We start from the raw sequence: 18,274 nt of genomic DNA, 5'->3' as shown, positions 1-18,274 counted from the left end.
TGGATCAAGGCCAACTGTAAGTTTTCTGCTAACCCAGCTGGGGATATTCAGAAAAGGTAGTGAACTTTACCTAATATATCACAAGTTACTATATTAGATTAATTTATGTAGAACAGAAGGGTAGTAATGCTGGGGAAGAAGCAGAGAATTGGATTAAGTAAAACAAGCTGACACGTATATGTGCAGGGTATTTTGCAATAAGGAAATTATTATTTTGCATTTTTATACCTTCTTTTATTTCTGTGTTCTACAAATACAGTGGACTTAACATATTGTGCACTTTCCCTCTTGCAGAATGACCATATAATTCATTTCTTACAAAAGAATAAAGCAGGAACAAAGTTGGATTTGTGGTTCTTTAGATATGCAACAAATCTTTTCTTCACTAGATGGCACCCTGTCTTCTCGTACGGATAAATGTTGAACACGGCAAAAAGCAAAGGTTTCATTTTCACTGAAGAATATAAAATGATATCGGACTTATTCTTTGTGTTAAATGCTTTTACGGCTTCATTTGTGTTCTACATCATACCCCTTGTGTACTTGCAAGGATAAAGTTCCACATCATAGACCTACTTAGATTATTTTACATTCAATATTTGTCTCAAAACTGATTATTGCCCAGAAATCTTCATGAGAGATGCACCCATTACAGCGGCTCAGACTCCGAATAACATTTAAAGTTCTCAGAATAAATTATAAATATCAAAATACTTCTCTCTCTTTCTTCCCAAAATAAGCATAGATCTAGAATTGATGACGATACTGTCTCAAATCCTCAGCAGGTATAAATCAGTTTGGTTTCACTGGAGCTGATTGATGCCAGGTGAAGATCTGCACCTGAAATTTAGATGCTGGCCTGCAGAGCACAGCTTGACTTGTTTTCTTTTTCTTCACTCCAAGGCATGATAATTGAGCTCATTTGGGCACACTTCTTAGTCAAAACTTCCACCTGAGAATTGGAGTTAAAATCAGTGCATGTCTCTTTGTAATAATTCAAAATAATCTTTTCACAATGGAATAAAAAAGAAGAAGAAGAAGAGGAAAGCTGACTAAAGACTTCAGAGCTGGGAAGTCAATTGTTCAATACAGCATCAATGATTGCAACACGGCAACTGATGCAAGCAGAAGCAAAACACCACTCAGCTCCTTCATTTTTACTCTTACTGCCACTAGATGATAGTATGGTAACACCTGTATTGTTCAGCTGCACTCCAGACCTTCTGTTGCTGAATTCCTGGCAGCATTCACACTTTTATATGTAAAGAATATCCAGAAACTCATCAATACTACATAGCTAGCCTTTGAATAGCAGTGCTTAATTATATCCCCTGTGATTACATGCATTAATATACCCAGAATGTGGTGGATGCTATTATTTGTCTATAGACCCAAACTGGGCTTTATTTAGGCACAGATATTACGTTAAATTGGTCACTTCAGTCTATTTTTGTGAGTTACCCATCCAGAGTTATAGTGAGACATTTTGATGGAAAGGGCAAGATAATTACATTTCCCTGGCAGGAAGCAGGAGAATGGCTGGAGGTAACATTTACATTCTGTCTCATGGGCATCCCACTCACTGCCAGTTCTGCACATCCACCCGCTGTTTCTACCTTTTCTATTTTGTGTTCTCCCTCTTGAGAGGATTCCCTCCTCATCCAATAGAAAAGCTCTGGGCTAGGAGGAGACTCACATCCAGAAAAACACCTTTCCCACACAACTGCATCCTCTCCACAAACACTTCCTCTCCCATTTCACATAATTTGTACTCTCCTATTGCAGCAAAAATAAAACCAAACTGTTTTATCTCACAGCTACTCTGTAAAGGAAATAGTCAAAACCCTTCACTGCACATTTTTTCCCCTAGGTAAATCTTAAAACTCTGGTTTCTTTTTACCCACAATAACAAGGTCGGTTTTTCTCTTGGTAGGCTGGACTGACTCTCCCTGGGCAGGAATATGCACCCCAAGGAAGGGGTGAGCAGCCAGCTCCAGTTTTGCATGATACCTTTCCCATCACAGCCAGTTTTACAAGCACTTACAGGTCCCCACAGTGGAAAAAACCCCATCTCTTTGTCTGTAATCAGTGTCACACATGTAGAGTGATGAACCTGTGGGCACCACAGGCAAGCCAAAAATTGAAAACCAGATTCTCCAGTGAAAAGACACTGGCCCTTGGGCCAACAAAGGCTAAGGGGATGCAGTTCAGAAAGTGTGAAGGGTAAATTCACACATCACTGCACTCAGCTAATTCTCTATTTGGGGATTTGATTCAGCCATGACCATCACAAGTCACTGAGTTTCCCACAAAAAAACTAGATCTGGATATAGACATAGGGCAAACCCTGAATTTCTGCTTTATTGTAAATTTGGTTACTTTGACAAATTTTTGTTTTAATTCAGGGTGAAAGTATATTTGTAAGATTTTCAGGTTTCAAAAGGCTTGTATTTATCTTACCTAATGATTGGTTTGGACATTTGGAATACTGCATAAACTACTAGTTATATGGCATAATACTTAATGAATAATTTTCATAATCAGTAATATCTTCTATGTAATGTAGGTTGAAATATCTACTGTTTTATACTCAAAGCATTTACAGTGTCATAGCAGGCCCAGGAGGAAAAACAATTCCAATATCACAGTCTTTCAGTGTGACAAACAGAAGTCTTAAAAAGATAACTTCTTCCCACTGGAAATCACGACCTAAACAATAAAGTAAAATATTTCAAACATTATACAGATCACTGATACTGACATGGTGTAAGACGTATTAACAATACTATAAAAATCAAGTCCCTTTATGGGTCAAAATAAAGCTTTAGAGCCTGAAAATTAAATTCTGAAAAATTCTAAAAGTAAACATCTTGAAAAATTTCTATCTCAAAAGTTTTCCTGCATTGTGAACCTTCATTGTATTTTTCAATTAAAATTATTTTAGTATCATCTTCTTTAGCATTTCATCAAGAATTGTATCAAAAAAGGTACAACCAGCTACTATTTTGTAAAGCATATTAAACTGGCATTTCCTGAGCTTATGAAAAATGAAGCACTCCATTTTACTTACATGATGCTCTATATCCCATATGCAAATATTAATTTTTTTACAATTCTACTCTGTGATAGAAGAATGTTTAAAACTCACAGGTAGGAGTTCTGCTGCTAACAAACGTGTAACAAACACATATTTCCAGGGATAATCATGTCAGCTGTCAGCACAGTGAGGAGCAGCTGGTTCACAAGGCATGGTGAGCCAGGAGCTGAGCAGAGTAACAAGGCAAGTGGGAGCAGCACTTTCCACCAGGGAGTGAGGTTGTGGAGTGACAAACATGGATGGTGATCAGGATCAGACATGATCCAGTGCTCTCCCAAAATGTCCACAGTGAATCAGAGCTCTCACAGGCAGTGGAGCTCCCCTTGGATTCAGCCAGTTAAATGCTTTATCTTAACCAAGCCCCGTCCTAGCAGGGGAGCACGTCTGCCCTGACATCAATACTACAACACAGAGCCTTAGCAGCTAAAGGTGCAGAGTACAGTTGAATGGAATCCACATTTTATGTGAAGAAGTCATTCAAAAACATGGAAGGGTGGCTACATTTAAAAAAAAACAAAAAACCCTGCTATTGTTGCCTTTTTAAAACGCCCCTTATTCAATTAAAAATAATAAGGGCTATTATATTATTATTAATAATATAGTATATTATAATATAAAATAATAATAATATAAAAATAAGAAGAAGGAAGAAGAAGAAGGAGGAGAAGGAGGAGACGGAGGAGGAGAAGGAGAAGGAGAAGAAGAAGAATGAAGAAAGAAGAAGACGAAGAAGATGAAGAAGGGCTATTATTAATAAGGAATATATTTATGAGGAAAAATTATCCATCAAAAATAGAGTATATAAGAATAGTCTGAGAAACACCTGTGCTTGCCAATCAGACATGTTCCAAAGGCTTCTGCAGAGCTACACAAAATGAGTAATTATATTACAATTGCAGGTTTTAATGCACATGAAAAACACCCCAAGTAAAAATAAATTATCACTCATTTCATTTTTTGAAAAAACAATAGTTCCAGATTCCAGGGAGAGTGATGGAAACCTTACCAAGCATGTCAGCAGGCTTCATGCAGGCTGAGCACTACATGCAACATTGATTTCTGCCTCCAGCAAGAGTCTACCTACAGGCATCAGCAACTAGAGGGTGAAAGAAATTATGAAGGGTTCATTCATTTCCAATGCCCCCATCATTTCTCACCCAGTTCCTCAAAGGGGTAAATATCAGATGTGCTGTTGTTGCCCCTTGCAGGACAGCTACAGACCTTACACACTAGCTCCCTTTGCCCAAATGGTGAAATATGGGCTGCTGCAGCCAGTGTACAGGTATCTGACAATGAAACTAATTTTGTTTCTACCTCACATATCAAGCATTGTGAAAAATATAGCATTGCAAAAAATATATCCTGAAGGACATGAAAACTAGGAAAAATAAATGCTTTTTCCATTTCTTTAATTTTTATCCTAAATTTTAATAGAAATTGAGGCTGTTTAAATGCTCCACATATCGAGGCAATCTTTAAAATGTGATGTGACTTCAGCTAAAACAGGAGCATTTGGCACCTCAAAAAGTGTCCCCTCTCTCTAAAAGGCCTGTTTTCATCCTTCTGAAGAAATTGAACAATACAACAGAAACTTTCAAAACCTAAGTGAAAAACAGCAACTTCAGCGCACAATGAGGGAGCTTCAAATATCTGGATCTCGGGTTTGGACTGTTTTAATATAGCAACAATGATTTGACAAAAGTATGTTGAAGATTTAAATGGCTTCTGAGGATTTCTATAGCAGGCAGGAAACAACCATGATATTCAAAAGGCACTACTCTAAACAAATTGCTCTACTGGAATCGTTAGCTCCCTGCAAATTCTATAGAGCCTTTGAATATTCGTGTAGAAAGAGAATCACATTATTTAATAGATTTCAATATGCAGCTGGAAGAATGACTAACACACAGGTATCATACTTATCTTTATTAAAAGAAAGTAAAGCAATCAAAGGACCCATTCGTTTTGAGTGATTGCTCTGGAGCTGGGCTGATAATCAAAGACTATAGGATACTACAGTACTGCTAGTGATCTTCAAAATTAATAGCAAACATATATATATATATATATATATAAAGGATTGAGATTTACAGAGTAAATATAGCAAGCAGAACAGTTTGTTCTCTTAGGTATATAAATCAAATAATGTCAGTGCCTGTGGATATGAACAGCATTGTATGGTCATCGTTTGTTTACATGCCGCAGCACAGCAGAGTTGGTATGAGTTGGTTTCCTTGTTGTAAGTTGTAAGGAAACCTCTGGGAACACATGCCATATCCACTGTGGATATCCAATCTGCCATAATGATCAGAGAGGCATTTTGATCACAATGTTATGCAAGGATCATTTATCCTAAAAAATCGTCTTAAAACACTGTGCAAGGTATTCCTCAAGAAACACAGAGATTTTGCAAATTTTGTCCATTTTTCTATGCCTAACAGTGAGATGAGGTGGCATGCAACTGGCTCCTAGGAAGATTTAAAGTAATTAATCATTTCTTTTGTGAAATTATGCTGGGTTTTTTGTTTTTGTTAATATATATCACATTTTCCATCACATGCAGTTGTAAATTTAGTACATAAATTATTTTATTATTTAAGTTATTTATTACTGCTATACACATAATCAGGAAAATTTTGGAAACTTTTCTGCTTTTCAGGGGATTATCTTAACAATCTGTGTAAACATGTAAGCTGTTTTCTTACTAAAAGGAACTTATAGCTAATGTGTTTTCATGAGCTTAATTGCATATATATGATGTTTGCCTTAAATTGTGGAGGGCTGGTATTTTGCTTGTTTTGTAACAAGATGCACCAAAATTATCTAAAAAAATGTGAAATGTTTACTTTAGGGAATTATTTAGGGTCTGAAATACTTCATGCACTGAATCGTTTTCAACCAAGGAATGCAGAAAATTGAATTGTTACTTTTACGTTTAGCCAACCTCAAAACACCATCTGGATGGAAACCCTCTTCAAGTACTAAATTATAAGAATTTTCATAGCATAGAATTGTGAAGTCATAGAATAGTTTGGGTTGGAAGATACCTTAAAGATTACTTAGTTCCAACCCCCTGCCACAGGCAGGGACACCTTTTACTAGACTTTGTCCTCCCTCAGCACTAAAATTCAGTTTATTTAAATGCTTTTTGGTCATACATCTGTGAACAGTTTAATAAAAAAAAATACAAAATTGGCAGGAATCATGACTTTTTGGTTTACTTTGGCCAGTTAAAAAAAAAAAAAAAGTTGTAACATTCAAAAAACCTACAGTAATATTTGTACTTAGTAACTGGAGTATACAAAATATTTGTCTTATTGCCAAAATATCCCTGTAGCACTACAAGTAATTAGCATTTATAACTACAAATTTTACTAAGGTAAAAGAATATCAGGAATCTAATTCTAACCATTCTAACAACTAGAGGTCAAATTCTGCCTTCCCTTACAGTTGTGTAATCACATTTGTTAACTGCTGTAAGGGCAAAATTTAGCCCCAAAGCACATTTTTATCTAAATAGATATATTTTCCTACATTAAAACAAAGCCAACCAAGCTATGCCCTATTACTGGTCTTCCCTTCTGAAGGGTAAATTCTGATAATTGAAATTCCTAACCTGTATTTACAGCTGTACAACTCTGATGCCACATACTTTCAAAATTTCACTTGCACTCTATAAACACAGAGTAATTTGCACAATTGCCTTAAACATTTTTCGTAAAATAAAGAAAGGGCAGAGCAGTTTAGACATTTTCTTTGTCAAATTCACACACAAAATACATGGTAATGTGACAGGCAACATCATTCCAGCCTCCCGACGCCACCATCTCCACACAGTCCTCCTCGTCGTAGGCGTTGTTGGGCTCCCCGCTGCGCCATTTGTTGAAGGTCTGCATGGGCGACCGGTCCGAGTAGACGAAATTCCCCTCTTTCTCCAGGTCATTAATCCCAATGAAGACTCTGGTGAGCCCAGCCTGGTTGATGTACGAGGCAATCAGGTTGTTGGCAGTCTCATCCTTGGGCATGCTCAGCGTCCCTCCTCTCCCGTGGCAGTACAGCTGGGCCTCCTTGTACCTCTTCTCCTCCTTCACCAGCAGATAAATCTTATTGTCTGTCTCACGCACGCCGGCGACAGCTGCGGGGGAGGGCAGTGCTGAAAAGTGAGCACTCGCATTTCTATAAACCAAGTCACTGCACACCCTAAAAGAGCTTCACAAATCAGATGTGGAACGGTGACACTCCTTATGAGCGATTACACCGATAAAATGAGGCAAAAAAGAAAGGAAAACAGTTATATAAAATTAACCTACCATTTTTTATGAATTTTAGTTCTGTCGTCAGCTGGGCTACTTGAATATCCATTTCACCAATAGCCTTCCTCAGCTGACTGCACTCACAAGGGATGCCTGTAAAATTATATAGATACACCCAAATCAAAAAGCTACCTAATTTCAACAATTTTCTCAGCAATTTTATGAGAAGACCCAGCATGGTGGCCCTGGAGAAAGCTGTCTTGCAAGTAACATACAGAAAATTAGAGCCTTCACTACACTGCACCATTATATGATTCTCAGGGGTGTCTGGGCCTGTGCAGAACAGCTCAGTTCACTTCGTACAATTATTCAGGGGAATAATTAGCACTAACCTAAACACAGATAGATATTCTCTGCAAAACACCCACAGTAGTTTTTAACTAAAAATATTTTCAAAAATTCCCATTTTCAGTAAAATTATTTTCTTTAGTTTTCCCAAAGACTTCTTTCACAGCAAAAAACATTGTTTGCAAGTTCTTCTCAAGGAACATATCACAAAAATTCCAACCACATAATGCACATAATTACCTGCAAAATGCAGGTCTGTGTTTTTGAAAGTACAGAATTTACAATATTTCTGACAATAAAATTAAACAATAGAAAGTCATCTATTAACCCAAAGTGGTATGGGTTTGACAAAGATAATCCGACTGTGACTACTAAAAGGATAATTTTTACATCTCTTACCACAAATCTCAAAATGAGGATCAGCTACCGTTTGCACTTGTTACAGTTTTCAGTTCTGTATGTAATTATTAAAATCTGCATTGGACTGCCCAGTAACTCAGCTCAGTTGTGTAAGTCAGTCTAAGCACAGGGTACACGCCCTGCAAAACTCTGCATGCTGGCCAGGTGCACGGCACACTGGTTCAAGAATTAGAGTGACAAATTACATTCTCATGAGAAATCCAATCTGTGCACCTACAATGCACTCTGCCAGGAAGGGATGAATTCAGTCAAATCTGAACCTGCCACTCTTGCAAGGCTTGCACTTCTTACACTAGGCTGTCTCTCTAGAACATCCATATACCTCTGGAAGATCCTTATACCCATATAAGAATCTGACTAGGAGGTGACAAAACCAAGCCAGGCTCTGCTTGGTGGTGCCAAGCAATAGGACAAGAGGCAATGGGCAGAAATTGATGCACAGGAAGTTCCTCCTGAACATGAGGAAGAACTTCTTTACCACGCAAGTAACTGAGCAAGGGAACAGATTGCCCGGAGAGGTTGTGGAGTCTTCCTCACTGGAGATATTCAAGGTCTGGATACAATCCTGAGCCATGTGCTCTGGGATTACCCTGCTCGACCCGAGGTTGGACCAGCTGACCCAATGTGGTCCTTTCCAACCTGACCCATTCTCTGATCGGTATTCCTGACAATCTCCTGCTCCTATAACCATAATACATGGAGGGGCAGGAGCATCCAACCTGCTCCTTTATGCTGACTGGAAGATGAAGTGGAATTTGCAGAGACATCCCTTTGCCCTGGTGATGAATGATACGGAGAGTCTGCACTTCAGTTCTCACTAGGCTTCTGGAGAGATTCCTCCTCTGAGAAAGTATGAGATACTGTTCTAGCACATACACTACAAGTCCAGCAACTGCTGCAACTTAAATGATTTAAGTAATTTGAGAATATCACAGTAAAATATTACAGTACCTCTGAAAAAATCATTCATTATTTCCCCCAGTATGTAAACAGATTCATTTTTAGTGAAGAAAAGTCTTTCACATAAAGAAGGTGTGTTATGGATTACCTGGGTCACCATTAGGACCTGGTGGTCCTATGTCACCATTATCTCCTTTTTCACCTGAAGACATGAAAAATAACAATGTTAATGCAGCCTTTTCTGTCAATAGTTCATTTAGCACTTACCTATTTTCTTCTCTAGTAAAATTCAAACATGGAAAGTAGAAATTTGCCCAAGCAATAATAAAGATTCTTCTGTCCAGTCATTCCACAACAAAGGCCAGCCAAAGCTATGAAATTTGAACCCAAATAATGTGTACCAATATCCACTTCTTGACATTTACAAACTTCACAGAACCAGCAAATTCAGGTGCTGTAAAGGGAAAAGGGCTGTATATGCCTAAATTTTGAATCATAGTCGAGATGATTAGGTAGACATTGGTTCAAATTACTTAACCAAAGTCACATAGGAAGCCTATGGAGTAGTCAACATAAGAAAACACATCTGCCAAAGTGCAGCACATGTTCCCATCTGCTTTAACTGTCCACACTTGCATGGCAGTGCAAGGTTCTTCGTTTGTCCTCAATCCAGGATACTCACAGTGCTTTAAGACTAAATATACTGCTGTCACAGCAAAAGGTAACTGGTTGAGAGATCTCTGTGACCTGGCTGACTACAGTGTGAGAAAATTCCTACTAAGGTAAACTGTGAGACTTGTTAGCCATTTTTCAAGCCCCTAAACTTTTCTCAAACATAAATCATCACACATTTTTCACTTGAAACACAAATGGAGAAACAATTGAACTACACATACCTTTTGAACCAATAGGACCAATTTTTCCATGCCGTCCTATGCTGCCTTTCTGTCCTTTGTCCCCCATTTCTCCTGTACATAACAGAAGGATGAAAAGCACAAGGTAGCAATATAGTCTGATTCATTCAGAATCTACGATGTTTGCAATATCAGTTTTTACAATGAACAAAACCGTGCTATATCCCAAATATTCATTGAACTCCAGAGGTCTAACTCAAGCCTTGTGAAGAACTTATATATAGCAACTAGACAATTTATCTTTGCTAAACAATTGACATTAACAAGGCATGAAGGTGTAATTGTCAACAGCTCTTGGCTGAAAACCACTGGGAAAGCTTTTGCAAACTTCTTTCAGCTGATCATGACAAAATTATGTTGAAAATACTGAGGATTGTTGCATTCAAACATGGATCAGCAGATTAAAACTATCACAGAATTGAGAAAACATAAAGGATCCAAGCACAACTGATATGTCATCTCAGACAGTGACTCCACTAGAACTGAGGGCTGGCTTTGAGCTTAATGACTTATTTATACAAATACAGTCATATGAGATCGGTTTCCCTCTATACCACACTATTAAAGTAGGTATGGAGGGACTACAGGGATGAATGCCTTCTGAGGCTCCCATCCTACAGAAATCCAAGCCCAAGACTGTTTTAGGAAATATTTATGAAGTTGTTTTCACTGACTGTTGAAAAGATTGCTTCTTTGCTGAAAGCAACATATGCTATGCACTGGTCGACTACGCAGGTTCAAGGGAACAGTGAGACAAGCTAGGAGGAAAATCTACCATAGGGATCCAGCAACTGGACTTGTGCAAACTGTCATAGCTCAGCCTCAGTTGCGGATCTATGACAACTAAAGATCTGTTGCCCCCTGTTGCTACTGCAGCTAGACAGACATACGTATTTTTGAAAGCTGGATAATTTTATGACCCATTTTGTCATTACCTTTAATTTAAAAGTGAAATCAATAACAAGTTTCAGAATCTAAACTGATCACTACTGGGCTAAAAGATGTCATCTCTATTACTCCATGAAGTCTCAAGCAACTCTTGTCACTTGATGGCATGAGCCAGAAAGAAACAATTTCCTCTGAACTGAGAGAAGCTAAATGTGTGTGGTTCGTTGATCTAATTAATTATTGGAAAATCTTACCATCAATGATTTTCCTTTGTTTCTAGTAAGTATCAAATTCAGACACTACTGGACACAGGCTTTCACCAGAAACCAAAAATATTTCTCTTATCTATTCCTACTGGAAGCACCAGCCTGTGATCAGTTTATCAAGTTTCTCTGAAAATTATGTCTCTTGGATTGCATATTAATGAATTGGGATTACCATTACAGATTAGCAGATGTTTGAATGCTCTCTCTTTTCAGGCTGCTACACCTGAAATTAAATAAACTCATAGATCTAATGCATAGATAAAATAAAATATAGAAAAATATTGCACTTTCTCACAGAAACTTCCCAGAAAATGAACTGCTCCTCAGTCACAGCCAGTAAAACCTATGTGCTCTCCTCAGAAGTAAAAGGAAAGTGTGTTATCTCAAGCAATGAAGACATACATTAAATCTCCTTTCCTCATTAAAAGAATTGTTCGCATTTGGGTTTCTCTTACAGTGACTAAGCCCTGCTTCCACTCCAGGGGCTTGCTTATTCTGCTTCTTCTGCAGAATAAATCACAAAGTTTCAAGAGAGACCCATCTGCCTTGAGGGTTTCAAAAGTTTTAATACCTTTTGTAAAGCCCTTTTTAGCGGCCCTATAGTTGTCAAAAATGTAGTCTGAGGAGTCTTAATGAAATCAGGAAGTGATAGCTGGAAAGAAATTGGGACAATAAAAGAAATTAAGTCTCCATAGACCAAAAATAGGAAATCAAACACAAAAAGTGAATAGAGAACTGAAGAAAGTCATCTCTCAGATGAAGGTGGCATACATTGGAACCAATTAGAGAAGATTTAAAGGATTTGGGAAGGAACTGAAGAGAAGGAAATTCTAAATAATCTTCTTGGCAGCTTTTTCAGGCCTATAAACAAGTAAAGAAAAAATTCCAGAGATGAATGGTGGGCTGAAAAACAAGTGAAAAAATGAGGGGGTGGACTCTGTGCAATAGTATAAATGGGGGTCATGGAGTATGGGCAATATCTTCAGGATTAGTTGGAACAGATAAGAAGGTATAAAACTACCTAGAAAAAGAAAAAGGCATACAAAAGAACAAATCTGGCAGAAATGCAAATTCACCATGTCACAGACAAACTTAATTGAATCATGTTAAAAAGAAGAGAGCAGTAGTTTTCTTCCCAAACTTTAGGATTTTAAGACAAATCAAATCAAATTCATGATTTGACATAGAAGACATCACAGACACCTACCTAACAAGGAAAGGAGAAGTGTACCAAACCACACCAAAGGCCTCTTGAATCTAGTGCCATCTTTGACAGCAATCTGCAGAGGATACTTAGAAAAAGAACATAAGATATAGATGAAGATTAAAAAGTCTTTCCCCCAGTGCACCTTGATATTCTTGCAGCAGTCAGTGTTCCCAATGCAAATAGCTAGCCTGACTTGAATGAGAATGATATTTTTAAAGGATATAATGATGCTTAAGTAGTAATCTACATTCAGGACACTTCATTCTTAAAAAACTATTGGCAATTGGAAATCAGAAAATTCCAAATACGTCAACAGGCTACAGAACTGCTGTACACTGAAAAATCGGAATTATCCACACCAATGAAGGTCAGCGGTCAGTGAGGGAACAGTGGCTACAAGAAGTTACATCTCATCATAGAATCATGAAATTGGGCTGAGTTGGAAACAACCTTAAGATCATCTAGTACCAACCCTCTTCCATGGGCAGGGACACCTTCCACTAGACCAGGTTACTCAGGGCCCCATCCAAGGTGCCCTTGAACACTCTTGGAAAGATGGAGCATCCATAGCTTCTCTGGGAAGCTTGTTCCAGTGTCTCACCACCCTCATAGTAAAGAATTTCTTTTTTTTTCTGATCCAAACCTGCCCTCTTTCAGATTAAATCTATACTCCCTTGTCCTGTTATTTATTACATGCCCTTGAAAAAAGTCCCTGTCAAAAGCTTTTTAGTAGGTCCCCTTTACTGGAAGGTCCTCTAAGGTCTACCTGTAGCCTTCTCTTCTGCATTTTGAAGAAGCCCAACTCTCTCAGCCTATCTTCAAGGCAGAGCTGTCCCATCCCTCTGATGATCTTTGTGGCCCTCCTCTGGACCTCCTCCAGCAGGTCCATGTCCATTTTATTTTGGGAGTCCCAGAGCCAGATGCAGCACTCCAACCAGGGTTCTCATGAGAGCAGAGCAGAGCAGAGCAGGAGAATAACTTCCCTTGACCTGCTGACCACGCTGCTGTTGATGCAGCCGAGGCTGTGGGTGGATTTCTGGGCTGCAAGGGCACATGGCTGGCTCATGTTGAGCTTCTCTTCAACCAACACCCCCAAGTTCTTCACCTCCAGGCTCTCAATCCATTCTCTGCCCAGCCTGTACTTGTGCTTGGGATTGCCCCATCTCAGGTGCAGGAACTTGCACTTGGTCTTGTTGAACTTCACAGGCCCACCTCAAGCCTGTCCAGGTCCCCTTGGGTGGCATTCCTTCCCTCTAACATGTTGACTGTGCCACACAGCTTGGTGGTGTTGGTAAACTTGCTGAGGGTACCCTTGATCCCACCGTCTGTGTCACCAACAATGTTAAACAGATATTCTTATATGAATTAGCAGTGCATAATCACAGGAGGTGCTTTATGTAGCTGGGGCAAATCAATTTCACCCAGCATTAGACATCCTAAAGTTAGGGGGTGTAGTGTAAGATAATTATCTAAACTCCCATAGTAGGCAATGGAAAAATAAACACCTCTCAGTAATGATCCATCCCACTCATATTAGACAGGTATCATAATGACAAAGTGAAACTTTAAAAGCTTTGCACAACAAACAGGAGGAAAAAAAGAGTAAATTGTTACCAATCTGTACTAACTAGAAATCAGGATAGTTAGAAAATTTGCAAAGGAAACTAAAGATAGTGAGAAAAAATCCAATCCAGGAAGGCAGCAGAAAAATTTAAAGGATTTAAAAGTACACTCAAAACAAAAAAGAAAATAGTACAGTACATTCCTGAATGGAAGAGTTTCTATCCAGAGGCAAGCAAAGAAAAATAAGTGCCCTAATGAAACATTATCCTGCTAGAATTATGTTTATAACATAATACCAAGCTTCTTCAAACCAGTAGTCCCTCTAATCCAAGACTTTGTTTCCTGTGGTGGCAACAGAAAGTGCAGTACAGGAAGATCCCACAGCCCCAGCCACTACCTGCAGTCCTTTGCAGGTGGAATTGCTGGATCTGTCCCTAGCAGCTTCAGAGAATACCTCCTAGTTCAGGTATGATGGGATGTGGTGATTCTGTAATCCAGATTATAACCTCCTCAGACTATTCTGTACACATGCAAGAGTCTCAGCCTGTCCAATTTCTCCTTATGAGGCAGCTCCTCTTTTTCACATTTTTGGTGCCCATCTCTCACTCTGAAGTCCTTCTTGAGAGGCAGAGGTCAGAAGCACATTCATTCTTGAGACAGTGCATGTCAGGCTTCTGTACAGAACAAAATCAGCTGCAAAAAGAAGCTCCCTGTTTTGTCCTTTTGTCATCCTTTTGTGATGACGGGCAGTGCTCTGTTGGCCTTGGGACTCTTGTTAATGACTTCAGAGCAGTCCTTGAGTTTCAAGTGACAGTTTGGGGTTTTGGCATCATTTAAGTATGGATTAAATCATGCATCCCTAATGTCCCTAGGCAGTATATTTATTTACATTGAAGCCCATCTGCCACCTCTTTGCCCACTCAGTTTAGCAGGATTTTCTCAAAATCCTATTGAGTTCATGTGGAACTAAAAAACAGTTTTGCACCAGATACCCATTTTGTGAATTCACAACTGTCAGTGTCAGGACTTTTATATGGAATACTGCCTGCAGCACTCCTTAGTGAGCAATAAATTTGGGTAGAAATTGAGTCAGAAATGCAAAGGATTGATTGATTACATATAAATGAGCAATCACTAATAATAAAATATAAATTAAGATATTATTACCTCTTTTTAGAAGTTGATTACACAGATGATTGAGCACTCTGGCTCCAATCCAGTTAAATTAATGAGTCTTCTCTTCTACTTAAGAGGCTGTGCTTGTATTAGTAAACTAAATGTCTGGGACTGTTCCCTGGCAGTGGGAGCCAGGTGGTCAAGAATGGGACACTCTATGATACTAAATTGTCTTACTCTTCGAGCCAGTATAATCTTGCAAGCTGCTCATTGTGTTAGCTCCCAAAAGATACCCAAGAACTGCCTGGGTAAGTGTTAGCTGGCAAAAGCCAGCATCACTAACACTGCAAAGGTAGGGACAGTTGAGTTCCAAGCCCAAGAACACCGTGTGACTCTGTATCACATGCCATTATAGATGTACATAAATTAAGTACAATACATAAAGGCTGAAATTAAAATGCTAAAATAATATACATGTTAAATGGTTATGGCTCTAAGAAAATTGAAATATCTTCAAGAAAAATTTTTAATGTTCTGCTGTTACATTCCAACTGTAAATCCACCTTCACCTCCTTATTTTGATCATTGTAATAAGGCACTCTGGGAATATTCACAGGATGAATATGTTGCTGAAATAGCTGTGTGGAATTTGAATACATGGAAGTTACAGCCTCACAGACTGCATTAGGTCTCAGTTAAATAACTGAGTTTATTCCGCACGTGGGAGAGCACACTACAGCTATCAGAAAAAGTGGGGAAAGTTAATTCTGTGAACTTCACACCCCAAAACTTGCACTGCAGTACACACTGCTTTCATCTGAAACAGCCACTGTACTTGACCCAGTGCTCTATGCTTTACATAAGGCAAACACAGTTTTATATTCTGCTGACATGCTATGCATCATAATTGACCTATACAATTAATTAAAAGCAATGAGGAAAGTAAGTGGAATTTAACCTTAATCAGCACCCAAAGACATTAGTATCTCTGATGTCACCCTGAAGCATCAGAACAGACAGAACAAGACCTATTTCAGGTAAGCACCAGAAAGTTTTAATTTCTATCACTTTCTGAGTTACCAAAATCTGAAAATATCATAAGGAAAGGCTATGATAGAAACTTTTGCAGCACTTTCTGATCTTGAGCTGTTAATTTCAGGTCAAATATGCCGTAAGAGGATAGTTTCTTTTGTAAGCTATTTTATGGTTATTATATACCTATGGAGTTCAAAGAAACGAAACACATTTTCTTAGATTAACTTGCTAGAAAATGAAACAAAGAAAGGGGAAAGAAAAAAAAGAAAAAAGATTTATGTGATTTTGAAAATGTAAATCAAAAGTAGAAAACTCTGCAAATGTGGCAGAAGGATTACTCGTGTAAACCATCACTCACAGAAAGAGGAGAAAAATAAAATGAAATTTAGCAGCTTGCATCAACTGAAGGAGCCAAATATTAGACCAAGACAAAAATTATCAGGCTTCAAGAGAAATACAAGGGGTTGAACACATGCTGATACACTGACTGAAATTCAACAGACTACTGCATAGAAGCAGGGCTGCTGTCCATTGCTGTTTTTAGGGGCAAATGCAAAGTGAAGGAACAATGATTTTTTGCAAAGTATATGATTATATTTTATTTTTGTCCCAATGTTCCATCTTCTGGATAAGAAATGGGAAAATCCTTGAGTATATTCTCTTCCAGAAGACCAATCTCAAGCAGCTTGAGAAATCAGAAAAGTATTTATGCATGAACTTAGCTACAGGGCTGCACACTACACCCAGTCTGTGGAAGTTAACCAGAGACTGAAAGGTTTTTCCAGGTCAAAGTTGGATATTCTTATGTGTCCTTTTGATAGACTAGAAATCACATCCGTGAAGTCTGTTTGCTTATCCAGGCAACACTGTGACAATTCAAAGTATATTGGATATAGTACCATTATGAAAAGTGGTGCCATATGATTTGAATTGTTTTTAAGGTATCTATGTTTTTTTCTTTGATAAAGCATTTGTGGAGTTGATGAAGACATATCTACAAAATGTACAGCATTAATGAAAAGACTAGTTAGTTAGAGTTTATTTTAAACAAGAGCTTGTTTGTAGAAATTTCTGGATGCAAAAAGGAAAGCAGAAAAATATGTTGCAACAGAAGTGGTAGGAAATTTTGCCTATGTTCAATTGAAAGTACTACCTGGAAAAATACTGGTATAGTATGCATTTTCTTTAATCTCTTTTCTGTTCCATGTATGTTTTCTTGCAGTTTGTTTCCACTTCAGTGTTTCTTCTTTCAGTCTCATGAGAATTTTGCACTTCTAAAGGGATGAAAAACTGGAAAACTACCACTGTTACTAGCATTAACCAAGCATACCTTATGAGAACTATTTTTTAAACATACATTTTTTTACACTATAAAATAAACAAATGAAATGCTACATCATGGATTGGCCTGACTGAAAAAGAGCTCTTCCACATCTCAGATGGTCCAAAGCATTTTGAAGTGACATGATAAAATGCCAAGATAGAGAAACATGCAAGACAGCATGATGAGAGGGGTTCTAAAGAAGTTGTCAAGACAACCTCATGCCAAAGGACACAGAGAAGGCTGAGGCACTTAGTGCTTTCTTTGCCTTTGTCTCTGCTGGCAAGTTCTGCTCTGTGGCCTCCCAGCTCTGCATGTCTTGTTGATCTGGGGAGGACAAGCCACCCATGGCAGTTGACAATTGAATGAGGGACAACTTCATCTGGATGCCCACGAGCCCATGGTCTTGCCCACAAGGCATTCAAGGGTGCTGAGAGGGTTAGCTGGAGCAAGGCTGCCCAAGTCTAAATAGCAGCTGCCAATGAGTCCTTCACTGCTGAATGGGAGGAAGAAGTAGCAGATGCTCCATGCTGGCAGGAATGGTTGGTGCATTGGAGGACAGCCTTGCCAGTCAGGAGGAGCTCAATAAGCAGCAGAAATGTGCTGACAGAAATATCATGGGTTCAGCCTGATCCTAAAGTTCCTCACCTGTGATGCTTTGATGAAGCCTGGCCAATGGCCGGGTAAAAAAACTCCTTTGCACAAGAGGACAAAGAGATTTTTGGGCTGTCTTACGTAAGAAGCTAACCAAAGTCCAGCTGAGCAAGATGGTTTTACTTAGTTTGGAATACAGAAAGGTAAGGGGGGAATTAATTGCAGTCTTCCACAACTTACAAGCAGTTTCTAGAGAAGATGCGGGGTTTTTTTTTCTAGAGACACACAGAGAAAGGGCAAAATGCAATGATTACAAGCTACAACAGGTCTTTCATGATGACATCAGTGAAAC

The 18,274-nt window shown here is 38.6% G+C and overlaps 1 protein-coding gene across 2 annotated transcripts in view; it reads right to left on the bottom strand.

Annotated features, from left to right (window-relative positions):
- Window positions 1-4,771: 4,771 nt before the first annotated feature.
- Window positions 4,772-18,274, bottom strand: part of COLEC11 (collectin subfamily member 11) — a 37,996-nt gene continuing 24,493 nt past the window's right edge. Inside the window, exons 4-7 of one of the 2 annotated variants that reach the window (XM_066179875.1) lie at window positions 9,915-9,986; window positions 9,167-9,220; window positions 7,408-7,503; window positions 4,772-7,250 (exon numbers count right to left, since the gene is read on the bottom strand). In XM_066179875.1, coding sequence (XP_066035972.1) covers window positions 6,841-7,250; window positions 7,408-7,503; window positions 9,167-9,220; window positions 9,915-9,986 — 632 coding nt within the window. In that variant the 3' untranslated portion in view covers window positions 4,772-6,840. The remainder of the gene's footprint in view (window positions 7,251-7,407; window positions 7,504-9,166; window positions 9,221-9,914; window positions 9,987-18,274) is intronic. The other variant, XM_066179876.1, reaches the window with a different exon arrangement.

This window comes from Chamaea fasciata, unplaced genomic scaffold (assembly GCF_029207755.1).
Source record: "Chamaea fasciata isolate MVZ Bird 193981 ecotype frontalis unplaced genomic scaffold, bChaFas1.0.hap1 SCAF_3, whole genome shotgun sequence".
NCBI lineage: Eukaryota > Metazoa > Chordata > Aves > Passeriformes > Sylviidae > Chamaea > Chamaea fasciata.
The sequence above is the reverse complement of the archived record's forward strand: the minus strand, read 5'-3'. Positions and strand labels throughout refer to the sequence as shown.